Source organism: Callorhinchus milii, unplaced genomic scaffold (genome assembly GCF_018977255.1).
Source record: "Callorhinchus milii isolate IMCB2004 unplaced genomic scaffold, IMCB_Cmil_1.0 Scaffold12, whole genome shotgun sequence".
Classification (NCBI taxonomy): domain Eukaryota; kingdom Metazoa; phylum Chordata; class Chondrichthyes; order Chimaeriformes; family Callorhinchidae; genus Callorhinchus; species Callorhinchus milii.
The window spans coordinates 7290305-7314459 of record NW_024704753.1 but is presented as its reverse complement, the minus strand read 5'-3'; the positions used below and the strand labels follow the sequence as shown (position 1 = coordinate 7314459).

Genomic DNA, 24155 nt, shown 5'->3' with positions numbered 1-24155 from the left:
TTGAGTCATAACAGTTAGAAATAAAACTTCCATGCGCCTGAGTTCCACAGCAACAGATCAACCTATCACAATAATTAACTTTTCCATTTAATGTAGTGCCTTATCATGTTGTCAAAACAAGTCACAATATTTACTTTAAAGTGTAGTGACTGTGTATTTCATAGGTGCATACAGCAGATAATTTGCACATTGCAATGTTCCACAGACAAACTGTGAAGTGAATGACTAGTGTTTTCTTGGAGTGTTGACCAAGATACCGAGAGAAACTCCCTTCTCTTTTTGAGTAGCGTTATGGGAACTTTAGATAAGTTCCATCTGTGCAAAATAGACACAGAAGGAACTTATTTAAAGGATATTACCTCTGATAATACAGCTCTCCCCCAGCATGCACTGGATTATCAGCCTGTGAACTGTGAGCTCAATAATAATAATCCTGAATAGTTCTTGTATGTAATATAGTGCCTTATCACGTCTTCCAGACATCTCAAAGCGCTTCACAGAATATACTGTAAAGTGAATTGACTGTATATTTGTGGGTGAAATGTGGCAGCCAGTTGCGCACAGCAGTGTCCCACAAACAGTCGTGGATTGAAGTGACCAAATTATTATTATTATAATTTTTGAAGGAATTATTATCTCTGGGAAAGCAATCTGCCAATCAAGTAACAACCTGGTTCCTACTCACTGCTGGGTAAACAGAAGGTGTGGAGTAAGGAAACTTGCCCAGCGTTTTGTCTTACCGGGAATCAAACCTAAGTTTCTCGTTTGCAAGGCAATGCTCTAACCGCTGAGCTACAGGACTCAATGTCCCAATGTGGGGCTTGAACCCACAAACATCTGACCCAGAGACAGGAGAGCTACCAACCCAGCTAAGCTGACACCAAAGTAAACACTTGATATTGTTTTTTTCTAAAATAAAGTAGGGTTGAATTCAGGCTATTGGCGATTACTGGCTGACAGACAAAGAAATGATATCAAACCCGGTGCTGTCAAACCGTCTGAGACTTCATGATGAGGAAGATGACATAGTCTCATTGTTCATCCTTTCAAACAGAGACTGAAGACTGTGGCAGATAACACATGAGTGTGTTGTGACTGTGTTGAGTTACTTTTTTTTGAATGAGTTGGATAGAGGGAGGAGGTCAGGCTGACCTCTCGGGTAAGAATGGTGAGAGTTTACGGTGTAACTCTGGTTGAGTGTCTGTTCAGGGCTGTGACGCTCCAGAAAGGCTGTGCAAAGGCTGACGTTGTGGCAGTGAGTGGCCCGCGCTGGGAGGGGGGGAGGGAGGGAGGGAGGGGCGGGGAGGCGGCTCCATCACCAGCTCGCAGCCAGAGTCCCTCACACTCAAATCAAGGGTAGGAGCCCGAGCGCAGAGGATTGCGCTGCGGCAGCAAAGATATTATTATCGTTCAAAGAAACATAAAGGGAAGTAATGGCTGCAAGTTCGTGCGGCTTCAACCTGCTGTTGGCTACCGACTCATACAAGGTACAGTATCCGCTCGGGTCACCAGGAGACCCTGACCCAGTGGGGGCTCCGCGCTGCCCCTCCACCTCAGGTAACACTGGCAAACGGGGGCCATCGTCAGACTTGGCACAGACACCACTGGCCGCAGTTGATGTGGCAGCCCGGGTGGGCAGGGCAGGGCAGGGCAGGGCAGGGCAGGGCAGGGCGGGCAGGGCAGGGCAGGGCAGCCCGGGCGGGCAGGGCAGGGCAGGGCAGGGCAGGGCAGCCCGGGTGGGCAGGGCAGGGCAGGGCAGGGCAGGGCAGGGCAGCCCGGGTGGGCAGGGCAGGGCAGGGCAGGGCAGCCCGGGCGGGCAGGGCAGGGCAGGGCAGGGCAGCCCGGGCGGGCAGGGCAGGGCAGGGCAGCCCGGGCGGGCAGGGCAGGGCAGGGCGGGCAGGGCAGGGCAGGGCAGGGCAGCCCGGGCGGGCAGGGCAGGGCAGGGCAGGGCGGGCAGGGCAGGGCAGGGCAGGGCGGGCAGGGCAGGGCGGGCAGGGCAGGGCGGGCAGGGCAGCCCGGGCGGGCAGGGCAGGGCAGGGCAGCCCGGGGCGGGCAGGGCAGCCCGGGCGGGCAGGGCAGGGCAGCCCGGGCGGGCAGGGCAGGGCAGCCCGGGCGGGCAGGGCGGGCAGGGCAGGGCAGGGCAGGGCGGGCAGGGCAGGGCAGGGCAGGGCAGCCCGGGCAGGGCAGGGCAGGGCAGGGCAGGGCGGCTGCTGACTGTCTCACTGACAGACGCGGAAAGTTTTTGTCTTGTTCAGAAGTTTGGGTTTTTTGTGCTGAAGTTGGACTTACACTATGGTGGTGGTGGTGGTTTACAAATAAACAGCTACTGAGATACTGTGTTATCTTTTGTAAGAAGATTTTTCCTCCTTTTTTTATATAAAAAAGTTTTTTTTAGGAAGTTTGTTTTGAACAGTTTAGAAGTTCATAAGTTTATTTTTCAGAAATTTATTTTTTTCTGGAAGTTCTATTTCTTTCAAGAAGTTTTTTTTTCTGAAGCACTTTTAGTGAGATTTTGTACGTGTTATTACAGTATATGGATCTGAGGTTTTACTGCTCAGACGTGTGCCCTTCTCCCCCCTCTCTCTTGGCCTCAGTATTGCAGTGGGATGTCATGTTGAGAACGGTTTAGTTTGCCATCCTGTTGAACTGTTAATACATTGGTTTAAAGTATCACACGCAAGTGGTTTCAGTGTCGTTTTCCCCAGAATGGTAAACTATTCAGGTAAATTTAACTTTTTTAAAAAAATACAGCTCTGCATCTCCGCAGGTCACCTGGAGTAAGCGGATCCTGATCGTTTTCAGTTCCTCTTCGACCCGTAGTGCAATGAACAGTGACCTACACATAACAATGTATACTTTGCATTCAATAAATAGAAAGACAACTCGTGTTTGATCCATGCGGAGTATGCAAAATAAACTTGAGATTTCCATGTGCCTACACATGAGAATTGCAGGGATGGGTTGTTATATCGGGTTGCGCGCTGTCCCCCTGGAGGGGTGCACCTGCTCATCTAAATCAATCTTTCTAAGCAGGGCTTTCAGTGTGAGTATGATGCTTGTAACAGGAGCTACTCTTAGAAATACAATTGCTGTATTTAAGAGATTTTTTAAAAAAAGTGGAAAAGGGCAATTATTCTGTTTAATTTCTTAGGAAACGATGCATTAAACTGACTGATAGAAGTCGAACAGCAAACAGTAAAATATGACGAGTGGGATTGGCCTCATGTGATTTACACATTGTCACTAAACTACAGTTTTCTCCCTTGGGGCTAAAAGAATATCTTTTGTTGATTCATTCGAGTCATGTGGTGTTTCAGTTCAGCAAACTAGGATGGATTTAGTGGGGGAGTGAGCTGGTGCTGCCTTCTCCACAGATGCAATACCTATAGAGTACCTATACAGCAATAGGACAAAGTGGTTGAAATTGTCTGTTCCTAAATGCAGAGTTATGTGCAGTATTGTCTCTGCATTGCATTTGGCCCAACCAGCATCTTTTACATGTGCTGTTATGTGCACTCATTAATATATTATAGATGCTGACATTTCAAGAATTTCAAATGAGGGAAGGTTGGGGGAATAAGATGTAAAATAAGCAATTATACTGAAAATCCTGTTGCATGTTGAAGTTGGGAGCTCAATAATTTGGCCTGAAGAAAGGTGCTAGAACTGGGTTTAGGTGAATTGAGACTAAACATGTTGGTTATTGAGTGGTGCACTACAGTCTCTCAAGAGTGAAGTCTTGAGCTGCAAAGCATATTGTACAATAATAAAGTTTAATTTTTTATCTCGACCCTCACACATCCTGAATGGAAATACTTATTTTGAACAGATATTCGAATGCTTGTGGCTTCTGCCTACAAAATGCAGTTACTATACTTCAAAGTAAACTTTGCTTTTAGGTGTCCTCCTGATGTGAAAGGTGCTATATCAGATGAAAGAATTCCAATTACGTTAACAACAAAGTAATCTTAGAATAAATCAATAACAGCAGTTAATAAATTCTATTCTATTCTGTTCCAACTCCACTGCTGCTGGGCTTACATAAAATGTACAAATCTCTCATTTAGAATTAAAGTTGAATACATTGATAAGTACAGGAAACAGATGGTTAGAATTAAACCCAGTGAGCTGAAAGAACTTTTTTAAAATTATAATCCAGACTCTTGGATTTGTTAAAGGCAAATCATGTCTAACAAACCTGATAGAGTTTTTTGATGAAGTAACAGAGAGGGTGGATGAAGGTAGTACAGTTGGTGTAGTTTATATGGATTTTCTAAAGGTGTTTGATAAAGTGCTACATAAGAGACTTGTAAGTAAAATAGAAGCCCACGGTATTAAAGGGACAGTGGCAGAATGGATATAGAACTGGCTGTGAGACAGAAAGCAGAGAGTGGTGGTGAACTGTTGTTTTGGCTGGAGGCAAGTGTGCAGTGGTGTCTCCCAGGGGTCGGTATTGGGACCACTGCTCTTTTTGATTTATATAAATGACCTGGACTTGAATATAGACTTGAATATTCATTTTTTAAAATGAATGTTTCACAAGCTTCCGTGTTAAACAGCTGTTCACACAGCTGTCTAGTGGTAACTAATGTCTGAAAAGGTATAAAAGCTTAGTTAAGTTTAAACAAGTTGCAGGATTCACAAAGAGTTATTTTGGCAGATTATTCATTCTGTGTTGTATAGAGTAACTGCTGATCTTATATTTTATAATCCTGGAATATTAGGGTTTGGATGACCACCAAAATACTGGTTTAAATATGGTATGAGGATAGCATCTCCAACAATCAGACATTCCCACAATACTGAACTGCAGTGAACCTGGACTAAGAACTGGAGATTTAAAATGGCACAATTGCTATATTGCTTTCAGTCCATAACTTTGCAATCTTTCTGGTATTCATGAAACACATCACCTGAAAACTATTGGTTATGTCTTTCTTCTTAATAATCTGTGGATTTGAAAGAATATTTATGATGTCAAAGTGTCTCGTAAGCATTTCAGTTATTTGCTGAAAGAATAAGTGACTGTATCCATAGTTCCTTGGTTACACTGTAACCAATAGACTAGGAGGATTATTGGCCAGACACAGAGAGAAACTCCCTTCTCTGTTGAATAGTGGTGTGGAATCTTGAACCGGCAGAAGGTACATCAGTTTAATATGTTATCTGAGGGTTATAATCTTTGATAGTGGTGAGTTTTGATATGGGGCTTGAACCCACAACCTTCTGACCCGGTTGAGACCTGTGGTGTTAATTTAAACTAGTAACTTTATTTCTTGTGCTTTTTCCGCAGGTGACTCATTTCAAACAATATCCACCAAACACCACTAAACTCTACTCTTATTTTGAATGTCGTAACAGAAAAGATGAATTTAAAGAAACTGTATTCTTTGGCTTACAGTATATTTTAAAGAAATATCTATCAGGTAAAGTATTTCTGTCTAAATGCTACTTCTATTATTAAAAAAGACAGATCTTATAGGCTGCAATACAAATGAGTAAGCATTGAAATTTGTTAGCATCCAGTAAGCGTTTGTGCAGGATATGACCATTTTACATCTAAAAGAGCTTTTGATTCAAATCCATTCTGACTCCTTGCTTACATTCTGAAGGAACGTGTAAAGTGGTGCTCCACTGCATGTCTGTTCAGTCCATTTGGACTGCAGTTTACAATGATAGTTTCAGACTGCTCCATAAAATGCGTCCAAAGATAGATAGATGCTTGGTTTCTTTTAGCAAAGGGATCTTTGGCATTCAGTCATGCATATTTTCTTATCAGCGCTAGATGGGAGTTCTGGCTTCTGTTGTGATGAATTTGTGTTAAATATGCTTGTGCAGGATCAAATCCAGTGTGGACGATCTTCTGGCATGGGTTGTGCAAAGCCTCTTTAGCAGAATTATCTGCCCTCTACCTCACTCATTGTGATAACAAAATAAACTAAGAGGTCTTGCTGTTCCTTGGAGTTAAATGACAGATTTTTTTTTAATATTCGATTTTGAAGTTCATTTCACAGTGACTTCAATTTTGTTTAAAAATGGCATTTGAATAAGGAGTATGGATATAATTCTGTTTTGATGTCCTTTAAGTTGAAAGATATAATTGGCTATTGCAGTCTCTTTTTTTCAGGATATCTGGTTGGTACACTGATTAAATGACAGAATGGCAGTGTGTAGGATTATGGGCACACTGGTAACTTTCCTATCAGAATTTGCCAAATTTATTCAGATGCAATTTCATGAAAATGTCAATTTCTAGGCAACTCACTTTTTACGTTGCTATAAAAGTAAAAGTTCTATACTGATAAATTAAGCAAGTATTCATTGTTTATAATAATGATTAATAATAATAATCTGTGTATCTGATATAGTGCCTTTCACATCAGGAGGATGTCAGAACGCACTTTACAGGATATGTGGTAAAGTGCAGTGACTGTATTTTGTAGGTGGATTTATAGAAGTTTATAAACTTATTGAAAACGGAGTATAGCAATTGAGTAGAATCCTTTTTGTAAGGTAGTTTGATGTTCAAGTATGAAATCGGACTTTCCAATCTAGCAGAATTATTTTTATATAATGCTTTGTGAATGGATTACAGAAGCAGTGTTTGTGGTTTATTTCCTTTGGCTTCTACTGTAACCATTACAAATGTTTGCAAAAAAGGGGATTACACATTTTAATCTGTAAACTTTTAATTCAATGCATGCATGTCTTCAGTGCAATATGAAAACCAACACTAGAGTCAAAGCCCAGCAATTTCACTGTAAAGCAAGTAACCATTAGGTAAAAACAATAGTGGCCGAAAACAGCATTGTGGTCAATCTGACTGGCCCCAAAACTTCTGGAGCTGGCAGATGGCTGTGCTGAAAAAATATTTTCAATTTACTTCCTACAATACCAGTAGGAATCCACTTATAAAATTGGCAACCGTTGTGGCTTGTATGCTTAACAAGTTGAAAAGTCACTAAAACCTTGATATAAGTTTGCAGCTGTGGTTCATCTCTTCAATGGGAATGAAATTTAGCAGTGGAATATCTCAGATGAATTGGTACCACTTGGAATTGCACAAAAAACAGCTATGGGGGTGGGGGGTGAAAGAGGATTTCTCTTTCTAAAAGATTTCCAGTCTCTTTCCAGCCCCTCCCCACTTACCCGTGTCATTTTTTCACATTATAATCCAAATCATTTAGGCAGCTGTGTAATGAAGAGAAGAGTACAGCCACCACTGTCATTCATATTCTACTGTATCATAGTTTTTGTTCTAAATATAGCACTGGTTCAGTTCAGTCAGTGCAGGAGGAGTAGAATTTAGAGAGTGACCCTTTTGAAATGTTCTATTCCTGACCTTCAGCAACACTAACTTTCAGTTCATGCTAAATGTGACTTGGCTCGTGATTACTTTTATGTGAATGCTGCACATTATAGTCCAAGTACACACCTATCTCCTCATTCCATGCATTCCCCCACCCCGAACAAGAGAATGGATATATGAATTGCATTCCCCCACCCCGAACAAGAGAATGGATATATGAATTGCTCTTAAGCCTTTGGCAATGACATTTCAGAACCATTTGTTGGAATGTTTGGTAAAAGCAGAATAAATTGACTCTCCTTCTCTAGAGCAGTGACTGATTTCTGCTCTGTGCCTCCCGCTGACGGCCTGCGTGCAATAATGGATGTGACCCTGGCTCCTACCATTCCTCAGAGCTAAATAATTTACTGGAATAACGCACCAAACCACCTCCACATAAAGGCTTATACTAGTTTAAAAAGCCCAGCCGGAGTTATGCACAAAAAAGGATTTAAAACTAAAACCGGTTCTAAAGTTTCGATTTGAAATTCTCTTCTGTATCCACATGAGAGGGAAAATCTGTTTAAGCTGAAACCAGTATGTGGGACATCAAAGCACTCCATGTGGGTGCAAAAGAATTTTTAAATTGCTGATAAGTTAAAACAAGTCTCAGAACACAGTACGGTGAGAAAAGCTGGTGTTATTGATGGAACTTGTAGTTTTTTTAAAAGATTTTTTTAAAAGATCAATGTAATTGCAATCTTATAATTATTCTGAGTTTTGACCTTTATTTTGAATCCTTTAAGGTGCTTTTTGAAAAACTACAGCATTCAGTCTCAGCAAAAAGTTCCCACCTTTAGCACATTGTCCTGAAGCGTTGTTAATAATTATTCATGTCAAACCTACATAGGTCCAGTGGTGACAGAGGAAAAGATCCAACAGGCCAAACAGATCTATGAATTGCATCTCAAGCTACCTATCTTTGAGGAAGGTTGGAGATACATTTTAAAGGTAAAAATAAAGCTATCTTTCAAACTATAACTTTCTTTTACTGAAATCGAATAATTCCATCTGATCATTGAGGCAGATGTTCAGAGCCATGTCTGTTGTGGTTCGAGTTTTGCATTTCAAATGTAGAATGAAACATGCAATGATCTCGTACTTGAATTCCTCAATGTTGGCTGAAACTAGGATTTTTTATGTTGATTTAATCAGCACAGCCCTGGTTCAGCAGGTTCTTTTGCATTTTTCAGAAATAAGTAGTTGCATTTTACAACATAATCTTCTGCAGATTTGTTTCAGCATAAACCACTATGGCAGGGTATATTTTTAACATTTAACTGGTTCCTACTTTTGTTACAAAGATAGAGGAAACGCAATACTAAATAAAATTTTTTCCATTACTCATTGAGCCATTGTTAGTTCTGAGCAGTATAATTCTGTAGGCCATTTGACTGAAACATGATATTAGTCCAGAAACTAAACCGACTAGTTTGACAGCTTCAACTGCTTCATTTACACAAATCCAGAACAAGTGATTATTACAGGCAGGAATCATATGCTGGGGATCTGACATAAAAGCAGACATGAAGAAAGGAAAGGTCCTTTCGTCGTTGACCAGAAACATTGACTCACTTTCCTTTCTCCACAGATGCTGCCTGACCTGCTGAGTGTTCCCAGCAACTTCTGTTTTAGTTTCAGATTTGCAGCATCTGCAGTTTTTGCATTTTGTTTATATAAAAGCAGACACTGTTCTACTGCAAAGCAAGTGTGTCCATATTGCCAGATTAACATTAAAATATGGAAACTATCCTTTAACCAAGTTTCCCCAATGACTTACCACTGGTGAAAAATGCAGCATCGGGTCATGCAGAGCAGATCTTGAGGCTTGAATCCCTGGTTAATAATAATAATAATCCTTGCATTTGATATAGTGCTTTATCACATCTTTAACACGTCTCAAAGCACTTCACAGAATATATTGTAAATTGAAATGACTGTATATTTTGTGGGTGAAACACGGCAGCCAATTGCGCACAGCTGCTGAGTAGGTTGATTTTAGCATGGACAATATTTAGAGACCACAGTATTGTTTAAAACAACGAGGAAGAACAATGTAATTTATTTTCACAACCAGTAATTGAAGCTGAAATGTTTAATCTACAAATGCACTACAATTTTATTTAGAAACACAATGGCCACCTACCAATCCAGATTAAAGCTGTTCCTGAAGGAAGCATCATTCCTCGTGGAAATGTCCTCTTTACAGTTGAGAACACGGATCCCAAATGCTTTTGGCTGACGAGCTACATTGAGGTTTGTATTCAGCAAAAAGTTTGATGCCTTTGTCACGATTAAACCTTGCTCAGAAGCCAACTTTGGTTAAGAGAGAGTGGGTAGAGTGTTTCCCACATTAAGCGAAATTTAACAGTTTGTGGAAAGAATGGGTTTCATGAGTCATTCGACCTTCTCTCATGATGTGCTTTAATACTTTCGAAACTATTACTGCTATTGCCAAACACAGTGACTCTGATTTATGGTGTGATGCCTTAAGTCCACACAATTAGACGTTGCATTATTCAGGGTCTGTGAAAAAATGGCCACTGGTCATAAGGTTGCCACTGATTTCACTTCCAATGTAGACTGGCTGACTTCCTGTGCATGTGGGTAGTGTGCAGTGGGTGAGACGGAATTCATCTCATGAGTATTCCAGCAATGGAAACGTGTTGTGCTGTCTGTTTTTGCAGAAAGAGGGAAGTGCACTGGGTTTCTAGTACCTGTTAGTGCAAAGGTCACTTGCTTGCTCGCTCATTAAGAAGGATAAGAAATGGGCTAAAGGACCTTCTTCATCTGAATCCATCTTGTGAAATAAGCGGTCTCAGCAATGTGCTTTCACAAGCACCAAAGTTATTAAAGCATTTTGAATTTTACCATAGTGAAATATATATTTCTGATATACCTCTATGGCAACTCAAAAGGTCATTGTTAGATTTTGAATCTGTCAAAACCTGAAGTAAAGTAAGGAAACTTAACCAGTGTGTAAGTGTGCTTTGTATCTGCTTTAAGAATGGAAATTTTCAGAATTGCTCGGTATTTTGTATTGCAGTGACTTTGTAATTCAATGAAACACAGTACACTAAATAAATATCATCATGGTTCATATCTTTTGCCTTGTTTAATGGAAATCATCAAAATGTTTTCTCTCAACAGACAATACTGGTCCAGATCTGGTATCCTATCACTGTTGCTACCATATCCAGGAAATTTAAGAAGACTCTAGCGTCATATTTAATGTCGACGTCTGGAAGTTTGGAAGGTTTAGAGTTCAAACTGCACGACTTTGGTTACAGAGGCGTGTCCTCTCAGGAGGTATTGTGCAACTTTCTCTTGTATTTGCAGTGGCATGTAATTGTCCAAGAGCCCTCTACACTGTTTACTCTAGATCCCACAATAATAATATAATAATAATCCTTGCATTTGATGTAGTGCCTTATCATGTCTTTGAGATGTCTCAAAGTGCTTCACAGAATTTACTGTAAAGTGAATTAACTGTATTTTGTCGACGAAATGCGGCAGCCAATTGCACATAGCTGTGTCCCAAAAACAGTCGTGGATTGAGTGACCAGTTTATAATTTTTATTTTTTATTTGAAGGAATTATTACCCCCAGAAGAGGGATCCGCCAATCGACTAACAACCAGGTTCCTACTTACTGCTAGGTAAACAGAGCCGTATGGAGAAGGGAAACTTGCCCAATGTTTCGCCCTGCCGGGAATTGAACCCAGGTCTCTCGCTTGCGAGGCGAGTGCTCTACACACTGAGCTACAGGACTACATACTTGATGTCTTGATTTGTACAACTGCATCTGCCTAGCTGGGCAATAGGTAAAACTTATCAATGAAATCAAATTAGATGGGATTGCTCATTTGCTCGAATTAGTTGACTCTGCGAATATCGCCTCCTCCCCACTCATATGAAACCCTCATCCACACCGGTTTCATCTCCAGCCTCAATATTTCCAGTGTCCTGCTCGTTGGACTTCTCAGTTCCATCTGCCATCCAGACTGCACAGCTTTTCTCCTTTTCCTCACTGGGTTCCTTGAGCCCATTGCTCCACCCCCGCTAGGCTGCATGAAGCTTGTTAGCCAGTGCTCTCAATGGCAGGTTTTAGCTGCAGTTTTAGCAGGTTGAACTCCAGCAGTACCCCATCACACACTGGTGGGAGCCTCATACCTTGGCACTCACTAAACTGCCTAGTGCTCTCCAGAATTGGGTAAAAGGAGAGAGTGTATTCCATTTCAGACACAGGGAAATTTCCTTGTGTAGGTGGCCTTATCGCATCAGAATGTCTCTGAGCGCCTCACAGAGTTTTCTGTAAAGTGTAGTGACTCTGGCAAGTTATTCTGCATAATAGGATCAAGGGACCCAGCTGTTGGTCCTTCTGGACTTTCTGATAATTGCAGGCCCATGATTTATCAGTCTGCAGTTGCTTTCTTTAAGATGTAATTACTATAGCTAATTCTGAAACTAGCCAACCATGCCACAAAGCTAATATAAGTTTAAGCATCTCTAATCACTCTAAATTGTAGTCAAACAGTGAATATTGCAGGCTTTTTCTCAAAGGGCAAGTGGCCTAATCCTTTTTGAAAAGCAAATTTGTAAAATATTTTATTTTAAACCCAAATGTTCACCCAGGGAAATGGCTTTTGGAAGCACCTCTAAGCTTAATTGACATTAGTAGAAAGATAGTCATTAACCAATGAAACTTCAACTGTGCATGTTAATTTGGTCTCTTGTGCTGTTGAAATAATTGACAAGATGAAGCCATTGGCATTTACATTTCTTTGTTTAGGATCTTGGATAGGGTGGTCCTAGCTGGACAAAGAGCAGAAAGCTTGGCAGTTAGTGCTCTTGATGGCAAGCTATGTGGCTTTGGCTGGGTGAGCTCCAGCATTCACCCCAATACGCACTGTCGGGTCCCCAACCTTGACAAGTTGTACCTAATATTTTCCTCAATTAGCAGAGTGCATCCCTCCATGGAGAGAATGCATTCCATTCCAGACCAAGGAAAATGTCCATGTGTAGGCATACATATGTGTCTGGTTTAGATAATTTTAGGCATGGTGTCATTTCCGCATGTATCATGCACCCAGCTGATCAAAAACAGGGAACACAAAAGTTATATGTAATTTTTAGTATGGAAGTGTGTCTAGTGTGATATCCAATTTCATCCTATTTATTTACTGTGTTTTTGTTATGGAGACGGTGTACCGTTTTAATATTATTTCTGTATGAATAATCTCTACTCTAATTGCTTTTAATCTTCCTTGTAATGGGACCGTTTAATTTTTAATTGTAAATTTCAAGATGACCAGATGAATTTGGACGCACAAGACTCTTCAGTCCATTTGATCTCGTCCTCCCATTTTTTTTATTGCAGCATCAAGCTGTGTTTTTAAAGGAGTCCAGCATTCTGGCCTCAAACACCCTTGCTGATAACCTAAATCATTAATTATCCTCTGGCTGAATAGGTATTTCCTGGTGTCTGTTCTGAAATTGCCCTTGGTAACCCTAAACCTATGTCCTCCTGTTCTGCTGTTTTGGTGCTTACAATGGAATGCCGCTCTTTACACTGATAGGAAATGTTAGGTAGAGCACACAGGTATTTCAGAGGTCTCCTATTAAATATGCTCAAGGTTATGCCATGGTCTGTTGCCTAGGGAATTCTGTTTGTAGTCTTACCTAGTTGCTTAGTTCCGTTCCACTGGCATAGTTCCTGATAAACTATTACAGCTGCCTTATGAGAGAAAATGGACTGTTACAAGAGCTTTTTTGAAGAGATTTTTGACATGGACACTGGACACGTTGATTATGCATAGGATCTTTAATGTCTGACAGAGCAGGAAGGCAGATGGGATCTGGTTTTCACATCTCATCCAAATGCTTTAGATATGTAGAGGCAAAACTTACGCTGTAATGAATGCTTTTCGTGATATCAAACGTATTGATTTGTGAATGCAGTGAACTAACCTTAAGTTACATTAAGTTCCTTTACTTGATCAATGGATAGTGATACAACAGTATGTGCTGCGCCAGCAATAACTTTATCTTCAGTGACATGCTAAATGACTCGTACAGCTTTATTTGCCCGGGATCTAAAGTTGCTGAAGGACATGCCTGCTGTGTACCACACCAGACAGGCAAGTTCTAGTTCTAATAAGCCAGCAATAGGGTCAGTTTTATTATTGTTTCAAGTTGATTGAAGCTCCATTTACATATCACTACTTCCTGTAAGTCATGTTGCCTTCTACATGTGTACTACCTAGAACAACATCAGTCTACGCTCAATCAAAGGGTGGGTGACCTTGCACTGCTTAATCTGAGAAGGGTTGGGCCAGAGTCTAGGCAATGGGAGCTCATCATGTAAGGCAAGTCGCATATATTTTATCTTTTTTCATGTGCTTTTTAGTCATTTCAGTACAGTATTATAAATGTGGGAGTAAATCCGTAGCAAGTACATTAGGTAAAGTGATTGATACATCCACTTATAGAAAAGTTAGGGACAGACTGTGTTTCTAGTCCCAAAATAAACAAGTCAATAAAACACTGACCAGCTGATATCTCAGCCAAGCTGCTTAAGGAAATAAATGTGATATCCATAACCAAATAGATCTAAATCAAGCTGCTTTGCTTTTTTTTCACTCTTCACTGCCCCACTGTCTGTTACATCTTGGACTCCACTACAGGGAGTGCATGGAATTGACTGACTGAATCCACATGTTTTGCTCTTGCTGGACTCGATATTTCTCTCTTTCATTCCCCTTCCATTCATAAAATTGATTTGTATTGAATGCAATTACACATTTTTCTCATTTATCCAGGAAGCCCATTTAATGGAAAGTATTTTTAATTTGTTGATCTCAGGCTTTCAAAATGTTTTTTCTGGGCATTATATTGGAGACGCGAAATACGTATAAGTCCTGTAGCTCAGTGGAGTCCGTGGAGTCCTGTAGCTCAGTGGTTAGAGCACTCACCTCACAAGCAAGAGACCTGGGTTTGATTCCCGGCAGGGCAAAACTTTGGGCAAGTTTCCTTACTTTTGAACCCTGATAATAATCCCTCAAGAAAAAAAACAATAATAATTCGGTCACTTCAATCTACGACTGTTTGTGGGACACTGCTGTGCGCAATTGGCTGCCGCATTTCGCCCACAAAAATGCAATTCACTTTACAGTATATTCTGTGTGAGCGCTTTGAGACGTCTAGAAGGTCTGAAAAGCGCTATATCAAATTCAAGGATTATTATTACAACTATTTGGGGGGAGGTGGACTGTTTTATTTGGGCTTTTCCTTCCTGGACATCTGCCTTCACAGAGATGGTTGTTGAAGGTCACCAGATGTTTTGGAGAATGGATTCAGTTTCTGTAGCAGGTACATGTGTTTCTGCTTTAGTTCTGGGGGGGGTGGGGTGGGTGGGAGAGTGGGGGTAGTCTTAAAATCAGAACTGAGATGGCAAGAAGCATTTCTTTGCACAGAGTTATTGTATGTGGAATATTCTATCCTGGCTATAGAGGGAGAACCAATAGGTTTTTTTTAAAAAAAACATTAGACTGATATAGACAGATATTAGACAGATCGTGGAGTCCTGTAGCTCAGTGGTTAGAGCACTCGCTTTGCAAGCGAGAGACCTGAGTTCAATTCCAGGCAGGGCGAAACCTTCGGCAAGTTTCCTTAATCCACACGCTACAATCTACGACTGTTTGTGGGACATTGCTGTGCGCAATTGGTTGCCGCGTTCGCCCACAAATATAGTCAATTCACTTTACAGTATGTTCTGTGAAGCGCTTTAAGACGTCCTCCCAACATGAAAAGCGCAAATGCAAGGATTATTATTATTATTATACTTGGGTATCAGAGATACTAAAGAGCAGGATATTGGGATTAATATATGACAAGAACTAATTAACTGATGGAACAGGCTCATCAGGCTGAATGGCATTCTCCTCTTCCTGCTTTTCTGTGTTCTATAATAGTGGCCTGTCTTTCTTAACTTGAATGTCAGGCATGTGGTACTAATTATATGAGGCATTAGAATGCCTCTGGCATTTACTGTACATGAAGATCTCGTGAAATTACCTGAGATGGCATTCAATCTGACAGGCAGCCATTGTGGTCCATTCCACCAGATGTCACTTCTGCCTTACACCAGCAAATTCTCAGTGGGCATCTTTACCAAGTTCTGTTGTTCACATACCTCGATACTCCTAGGCTACAGAAACTGATTCAGCTTGAACCCTGCATTTTTTAAAAATACTGCAAGATCTCATGAGTGTTGATCTCAGTCTGTTTAAAATTACTCACACATAGTGCTTTACACATTGTGTAGGATCGTTAATTCCTGACCCAGGAAACTCTACAGCCGACACTATCCTGCACATTGATTTTCATTAACTTGTTGAAAGTGGCAAAGTGCATCTTGAGAAACATTGAGGAACAAACATTGAGAATCACACAAGAAGAGTCTAAACTTCAAGGATTGGCTCTGGTACTTATCTTTTAGCTTATTCAACTTAATTAATAATAATAATAATCCTTGCAATTGATATAGCTCATTTCACGTCTTCTAGACGTCCCAAAGCGCTTCACACAATATACTGTAAAGTGAATTGACTGTATATTTGTGGGCGAACGCGGCAGCCAATTGGGCACAGCAGTGTCCCACAAACAGTCGTATATTGAAAATGACCAATTTATTATTGTTTTTTTTGGAGGGATTATTATTAGATGTGTGGAGTAAGGAAACTTGCCCAAGGTTTCGCCCTGCCTGGAATTGAACTCAGGTCTCTCGCTTGCAAAGCGAGTAGTCTAACCACTGAGCTACAGGACTCAAGTCACTTTACAATATTCTTCTTGGTATGTAAAGCAAACCCAATTTGGGAATCGGATAGAATTAAAATGTACACACCTAATATTGTAAAAACAACTTCTGAATATTTTCATCTCACCATTATGTGTGATGCATTTTAATAGTTAGCTGGAAGGCTGTTTAATTTTAGGTTAATTAAATTCATATGAGCTTATGTAAGGCTGTGTAACACTGCTTTGGTAGAGGTGCCATTTCATAGAGGATGAGATATTCAGCCAAGGTCCTATCTGCCTTTCGGGTCAACCTTCAACATTCCATGGCACTATTCAAAAAGAAAAGCGAGTTTTGTCTGGTGTGCTGGCCAGCAAAGTACTCTGAAAATTGAGTGGTGTAAAAAATTTGAGTAGAAAATGTTGATCAATTGAATTAATCTCTGTTTCTATGGATGTAGATTCAAATCCCATTACAGAATGTGTGAATCCTTGTAACATTTTTCTTACAGTCTGCAGCTCTGGGAGGTGCAGCCCATTTGATAAATTTCCACAGTACAGACACAGTGGCAGGACTTATCATGGCTAAAGAATATTACAGCTGCCCTATGGCTGGATTTTCAATTCCAGCAGCAGAACACAGGTAATAAGTGCTTTTGGACAATTTCTAATAATATGCGATATTCATCAGAACATTACTGCACTGTAATTTGGGAGTGTTTGTGCTTGGATATTAGAAATTTATTAAGACATAAATCTTTGCTGAGAATATTAGTGAAATTCATTCTAATCGACTGTTTACACCCTGATTTTAAGTCTAATTAACCCTATCAGTCTCCTTAATGCATGTCTGCTTCTGATACTATTTTAGTTTGAGTATAAGAATAGTGACTAACGTTGTGATTTTACAAGTTTCTTTTAATAGAGAATCTAGTCTTCATATCTAGCAGTCATCCTTCGTCTGACTTGCATTTAAATGATTTATTCAGTTAAATACAGTTCAGAAGTTCCATTTGACCATTAGGAGTTCAAACAATATCTGTAGATATATTTTTTCTGGCAAGCTAACTGTACACTGAAGATATAAACAATGAACTGAAACTATCAAGATTCTAACATGTGTGTTGATATATCAACACAATAGTACAGTTGTGATGAGGTCAATTTGCAATAATTTGTTTAAGTCATTGTTAGGAATGCATGGTACATTTATAACATTGTCATAAAATATTTAAGTGCTTTTAGATATCTTGATGTGGTATGTAAATTGTATTGTATTTCTGCCATAATGAAGTCTCTATTAGCTCTTTTGAAGCTACTTCCGTTCTAGTTGACTTTTATTCTATCGCAATGAAATCTGCACATTTCCGATGCCTGGGAGATGGAGACCCTGATATTACTAATAATGAAGCCAGACTGATCTCATGGCCAGGGATTGCTGTTTGTGAATAAATGTGATTTTGTCTAATTAGTTTTAGAATAGCCAACGGCTTTTCTCCATTTTCTCCTTTCACAGTACTATCATCTCTTGGGGAAGGGATGGCGAAAAGAAAGCATTTGAGAATTTGCTGGATCAGTTCCCCACAACTCCTATTTCAATTGTCAGCGACAGTTACGATGTTTTCCATGCTTGCAAACAAATTTGGGGACATGACCTGAAGCATCAAGTTCAGCAAAGGACCAAGGACACAATGCTGGTTATAAGACCTGATTCAGGGGATCCTGCAAAGACAGTTATTCAGGTACCTTAGAAATTAGTGTTAGAAAGCTGATATCCTTGTTACTTTTTTTCACACTGACATAATATAATGCCCTGCTAATGTAGGTATAAATTCAGCAGGAATATGGAAACATGTGGAAATCCTCCAGTCACTCGTTCTTCAATATAGAGAATTCTATCCTACTTTCTTCACTTTGCACTGATAACTTTGAAAATCAATTATCTCCTAGCTTTACAGCTATGTACCCTAATTTTGCATCGTGTTCCTCTAAAAAAGACTCAAAAGCTGTACCCTAGTAAAACATATACTCTGTTCAGATGGTCACCCAGTATTGCAGAAACTTGGCTAGTACAGAGTTAGAACTCTAGTTGAAAACCAAGATTGAAAAAAATCCAAGTTATATTAATTGAAATAATCATTGACTAATGTCTGCTAACTGCTTCTGAAGTGTTCAGACTAATGGCTGCAGTGGTGCAGCCCAGTTCGTTTCTCCTAAATAATATAATAATCTTTGCATTTGATATCGTGTCATTGTCTCAAAAGGGCTTCGCAGAGATTTTGCTGTCAGCTGTAATGAATTTATAACCAGAGTTTAGAAATAATTCCTAAAAGAAAAAGTACTTTAGATCAAAAGTCTTTCACAATGACAAGGTAACATCCCATAACGATGAACTTGCTGAAGCTCATGAGGTCTTAAAATTACACTTCACCAGTACAAAAGCAACAGCTGAGTTCAATAGCTCAAATCTACGGGTGACAGGTGCAGATTCAACTCCCCCTGTTCCTCATTCTGTTCAACATATGCCTCTGAATCTCACTCTTTTCAACCCATGAGTCTCTTTTCCCCAATCCTTGCTTTGTTCAGGTTCTGACTCCACTCTTTCCAGTGCCCGCTCTTGTTAACACTGACTTGGCTATGGCTACCTCTGATCTGTTCAGCCTTTTGCTCTACCCAATCCTTCTGTTCAGTTTCCGATTCCCAAGCCTTCTTTCCTGCTGTTCTCCCCCTTCTATCTTTTAAAATGCCTTCAATTACTCATCTGAATAAATAGCTCACCCAGACATTATTCAGTTGAAATTAGTGATAGTAGATTGTGTTTCATTATATTTGCAGATCTTGAGGATTCTGGAAGAAGTATTTGGAAGTACTGTCAACTGTAAATTCTATAAACTGCTGCCTTCTTACATTCGACTCATTCAAGGAGATGGAATAGATCTACATTCTGTAGGAGAGGTATTTGGTGGTCCTGATGAAAAGTGCTATATAAATGTGAATTGTATTGCAATGTTTTTTGTGTGTGTATGTGTGTGTATATTGTTAGGTATATTGCACTTCCTCTACTGAGCTGAATATATGAAATCTGATTTTTTTTCTCTGTTTTGCAGATTCTGAAAAAACTAAAAGATGAGATGTGGAGTACAGAAAATGTTAGTTTTGGATGTGGTGGAGCCCTTCTTCAAAAGCTTAACAGGGACACCCTGAATTGCTCCTTCAAATGCAGTTACATTGAACAGGATGGAAAAGGGGTAAAGATAGACTAAACAAATAACTCCTCAATCCTAAAATGATCTGAATGTTAAAATGGTGTTCAAAGATTTACTGCTTCCTACTTTGGTTTGGAAAAATTGAAGTTGAGTCGCATTTATGTTTCTACGTGAGCTTTCTCATCCTTGCATCTTGATTGGAAGCCATTAAAAAATCAGTCTTTCCATCCATTTCACTTGGAGAGCTGTTCTCATTTCCAATTAACAAATGGACAACCTTAAAATGCTACCAGTTATACTTTGTTTCCCAGTTAGCTCGTTTCCCAATTCGTTGTGACATTTTTAATGTTTTTTCTTCCAATTTACTTTATGCACACAAGTATCAAAGCTGTTAAACTTATCAGTGAGTTTCACTTCTAATATGCTTACAAATGTAATCAAACATTCAGTCTGGCTTTTTCTTGAATCTGGTGTTCATATTTGAATTTTAAATTACACTTTGACCACTTTTGTCATTTAAGACTGTTAGAAGTGAAACCATTAATACACTGTTGATTCACTCATTTAAATATATGATAGTTTGCAAAATAAACAGTCAAGAATGCTGTTGTGGATTCAGTAATGGTAATTGCTATATTATCTCTAGTTGGATGTCTATAAACAGCCTGTGACAGATCCTTCCAAAAATTCGAAGAAGGGCCAGTTGTCCCTGAGAAGAAATTCTGATGGAAACATTGAAACCATAGAATCTGGGCAGGGGCAACCTGAGGAGGTAAGGATATTTTACAAACTTGTATCAGGTGTAGGGACCACCGCGTCATTGCTATTTCAATGAGCCATGGAATCTTGCTCCCATTTTCCTGGAATGTATTCCCCTCCCAAATCCAAATGTATTCCCAAATTTAATTGATGATTCATTTAATTGTTTATGGATCCTTGTTAGTAGAGATTGGGCTCACACCCAGTCAGACCTGCCATGTGACAATCCAGTCTCATTTTATATAGGACCTTATGAACAGCCAGAGAACAGTAAGTAGAGAGAGGCCAGTCATCTGTCAATTTGTACTAAATTCAAACTTGGCCCTCCACCAGTAAAAAGACTATGTGGGGCTACTTTACCCACACATCCCCTTTTTTATTAAGTGTCACCAAATGGAACTTGTTGCCTTTTGTACTGGTTGGATGCTGCAAGTAACAAAATAGAGAAGTGAAGGGAGGTTGTCAAATACTGTACACATAAAATCCTTCCATCTTATGTGTCTGTCTTTCCTTAATGTGGAGTGGTGCACTTCTTTCAGGTAAATTTATGTAAATCTGAATAGATGTATAATTAAGCACAGTTTTTAGCTTAGCCTAACGATTACTTTGTAAAGTAGTCTAAAATTGGTAGCTAAAGAGAGAACGAGAGAGAATGAGTTTATCCCAATTTGCCTTAGAACCCCAGCATACAATAAATTGCAAATGCAGGAAATTAGTAAAAAGCACAAGAGGTTGTTCTGCATCTGAAAGGGAGTAACAACAACTTTCATTTATACAGCGTCCCAGAGTAAAGTTTAGGATAGAATCCTTCAATAGAACCTATTGAATATGCTTTTGAAATTCAGGAGCAAATTGTTTTTGTAGCCTTATACATTTTCAATTTTTTTGAAATATTTTTAGGACCTTTTGGTTACAGTTTTCAAAGATGGAAAAATCCTGAAGGAATACACATTTGAAGAGGTCCGAGAAAATGCCAAGCTGCAAGAGGTTGAACCATTAGCCTTTATGAGGAATGGAAAAGACCTGATGAATGGAGGTTGTTAAAATACATGCAAGCAAATACAGCAGGATAAGCACTGACGCAGCTAGGCACTTATTCAGTGGCATTAGCGAGCACTCAGCCCTGGAAACCTGCAACCAGCAGAGGCTAGTGTTAAAAGGCAGGGACCAACCAAACAGAAAAATAACCAGATATTTAAAACGAGTAAACCAGAAATGTCAATTGTAAGATTAAAAAAATCAGAGTAAAATTACAATGACAATGACAGCAATCTTTGGAATTGCCATGTGTGGGTGAGATGTGTGGAAATCTCAGTTTGGTTTGGATACTCAAGCATGATGATGGGTTTCTACAGGTGTCAGATACCTAGCTGTCCCAATTTTTTAATTACATTTCTTAAATCGTTTAGACAGTTAAGATAATATTTGTAGTTAATATTCAGTTTTTATGCCCAAATATTATCAATGTTTTAGAGATTGCTACTTTAAATACACTATGTGGAATTCATCTCCCTTAGTGTGCCAGGCACAATGATAAATATGAATATTGTGAACACAACATGTTTTATAGCTAAATAATTGTATCTTAAACAGTTTGAGTGATTAGAGAAAACTACAATTTGCATTCCAGTGATGCACCAAAACAGTCAGTAATTGATTTTATCTTTTTGGGGCTGAATTTAAAATGTGTTACCTTTCACTTTTTATTTATAGAGGATACTTTTCTCCCAAGTATTCTGCTTGCTGAACATGTTTTCAACCCATGCAATCTGGATACTAGTTCAGTGATGCCTTTGCTCCATGCTGTTAATACAGAGTATTAACTCTTCAAAAGATGTTTGTTTGTCTACTGCACCAGTATTTATTTTCCCTCCTGACCAAATAAATACCAAGTGAGAGTTGTCTAAAGTGTATTTTTGTGAGAGTTGTGAAAGACTGAGTTTTGCTGCTTATTAGGTCCTGTAATTGGCTAATTTCTCCCACCTGTAACATTCTCTTTCTAATAGGTTGCAATATCAAGTTGGGCAGCATTCTCAAAATACATTTCAGGATTGTTGCAGACATAAAGTTGCATGTTGATCAGTTGGAGAACATGATCAATAGATCTTGCATTGTGAACACTTTCCTCCCTCTCCCTGAACACCATTCTTCCCTTTTTGTTTTACAACGCTTGAGCTTCAGCTTCGCTCAATCCTGTTGACGTGCAGTGTTGAGGTCTAAATGCAGAATCAGTCTAGATCGGGAGGAGGTTGAGATGGATAGTACAGTGTGTCCTGGGGTTATTTCTGTTGGTAATGACTAATGAGCACATTAGTCTTGCCTTTATCGTTAATGCACAATATTATATTATTGCAATGCCAGTGGATGAAGTCACTAACTGCAAATTATCTATTTCCAGGAAAATGGATAAACGTTCAATCTTTCAACTTGCAACATAAATCTGTTATGATTTGTTGGGGGGAGGGGGAGCACTGCCGATCATTTTCTTTACTTTTACTTTAATCACAATGTTCAATAGTTTGATGGTCACAATTCAGCCCCAAAAAGATAAAATCAATTACGTCTGACTGGTTTGGTGCATCACTGGAATGCAAATTGTAGTTTTTCCTAATCACTCAGATACAGTTCTGCATGGTTTTGAAAATATCACCAGTCTGTCAAAATAACAACTCTTGAGAAAAGTGGACCTTGTGGACATTTGAAGATAAATTGCAAATACCTCAAAATGTAATTGGAAATAAGCTCTCAAATATTGTCAGGCCCCTATCTCAAATGAGGTATTAATGGCAATTGAACAATAACGTATTTCTAAAAGTTCTGGAGTGATATTTGAAGTTCATTTTTCTAACTTTAAATGTAGTCCAAATAGAAGCACAAGCGTAAGCCGCTGAAAGATTAAAGTATTACGCAGACCAAAGAAGCATCTCAGGAATCTTGACTGAAATTTGCTGCTGGTTAAATCACGGCCCCTCTTGGATATAAATAGCAGGCTGCCCTTTAGGGTGTTTATCAGTCATGCATAGCTGGAAGGGCTTGTGAAATTTTGAGTGCTTTGCAGCAGTCTCTCATGGCATCCAGTTAAAGAGAATAGTGCCTACAACATGTTTTTAAAAGTTTTGTTTTAAATAAATGTTTGCATACCAAGCTGATGAGAATACATCAGTCTGCAGGTTCCTTGGTAGTAGTGTGGTGGATGAATACAATGTTTTAGTCTTATTGGAACAAAACTGATGTGAACTGATGTTTTAATAGAATGGGCAAAAGTTTCTGTAAAGTTTTGTCACGTAAGTCAAACATTCATAGTACTGAATTTATTCCCGCTAGCTACTTATTAAATACATTCACAATCCATCTTTCAAATGTCAGAAGCTTGTAAATTACAATCTATTTACAAGTTTTACTCTGCATATTAATAACCTCAATGGACAGTTGGACCAGTTGAACCTTTGCAAGAGTTAAGCAAACACAATGTTTCATTGCCGCACTTCAATTGTTCCTGAAACTTTGTTTGACAAGCTACAAACAAGAGTGATATTGAATTGATTGGGAAAATAATTAATAAACTAGATTTTATAAAATGTTTGAGTGTCCATGATGTTTAAAAAAATGTGAAGATTGAACATTCAACCATATGTGCATTTAAGAAACCTGTTACTGTGCCACATGATCAATAAAATGATTCTCAAATTATGAAGAGGAAAACAAGTTGTAAACTGGGGATGTTTAAACTGCTGTTGATAAGGATAGAGCAATAACTTGTATTCCAAGAGCACTTACTTAGGATGGAATAAATTTTATCTACGGAAACGACACCTTTGTAGGTTTGATGTAGCCTGCTTGCTCGAGATGTACACTTGTCACTTGAGGGAATTACGTTGCATATTGTTGAGTTTATGTAACATTTTTAGTACTCATACACTTTTAAGCTTCAAACTAACCTGTTACAATATGTTTTTAAAGCAAATATGGCATTTTCTGTCCATTGATACCTGTTATTCTAAATTTTATTTTCTCCCACTTTCCAGCTCTCTCCCCACATTACTTAAT

The 24155-nt window shown here is 39.3% G+C and overlaps 1 protein-coding gene across 1 annotated transcript; it reads left to right on the top strand.

Annotated features, from left to right (window-relative positions):
• The first annotated feature begins 1318 nt into the window (after positions 1–1318).
• On the top strand, positions 1319–23920 carry nampt2 (nicotinamide phosphoribosyltransferase 2). The gene is made up of 11 exons (XM_007895174.2): positions 1319–1487; positions 5294–5426; positions 8199–8299; positions 9476–9604; positions 10499–10657; positions 16656–16786; positions 17660–17885; positions 18979–19098; positions 19251–19391; positions 19996–20121; positions 21009–23920. The coding sequence occupies exons 1-11, from the start codon at positions 1434–1436 to the stop codon at positions 21150–21152; spliced, it is 1464 nt and encodes a 487-aa protein (XP_007893365.1). The 5' UTR covers positions 1319–1433; the 3' UTR covers positions 21153–23920.
• Positions 23921–24155: the final 235 nt, after the last annotated feature.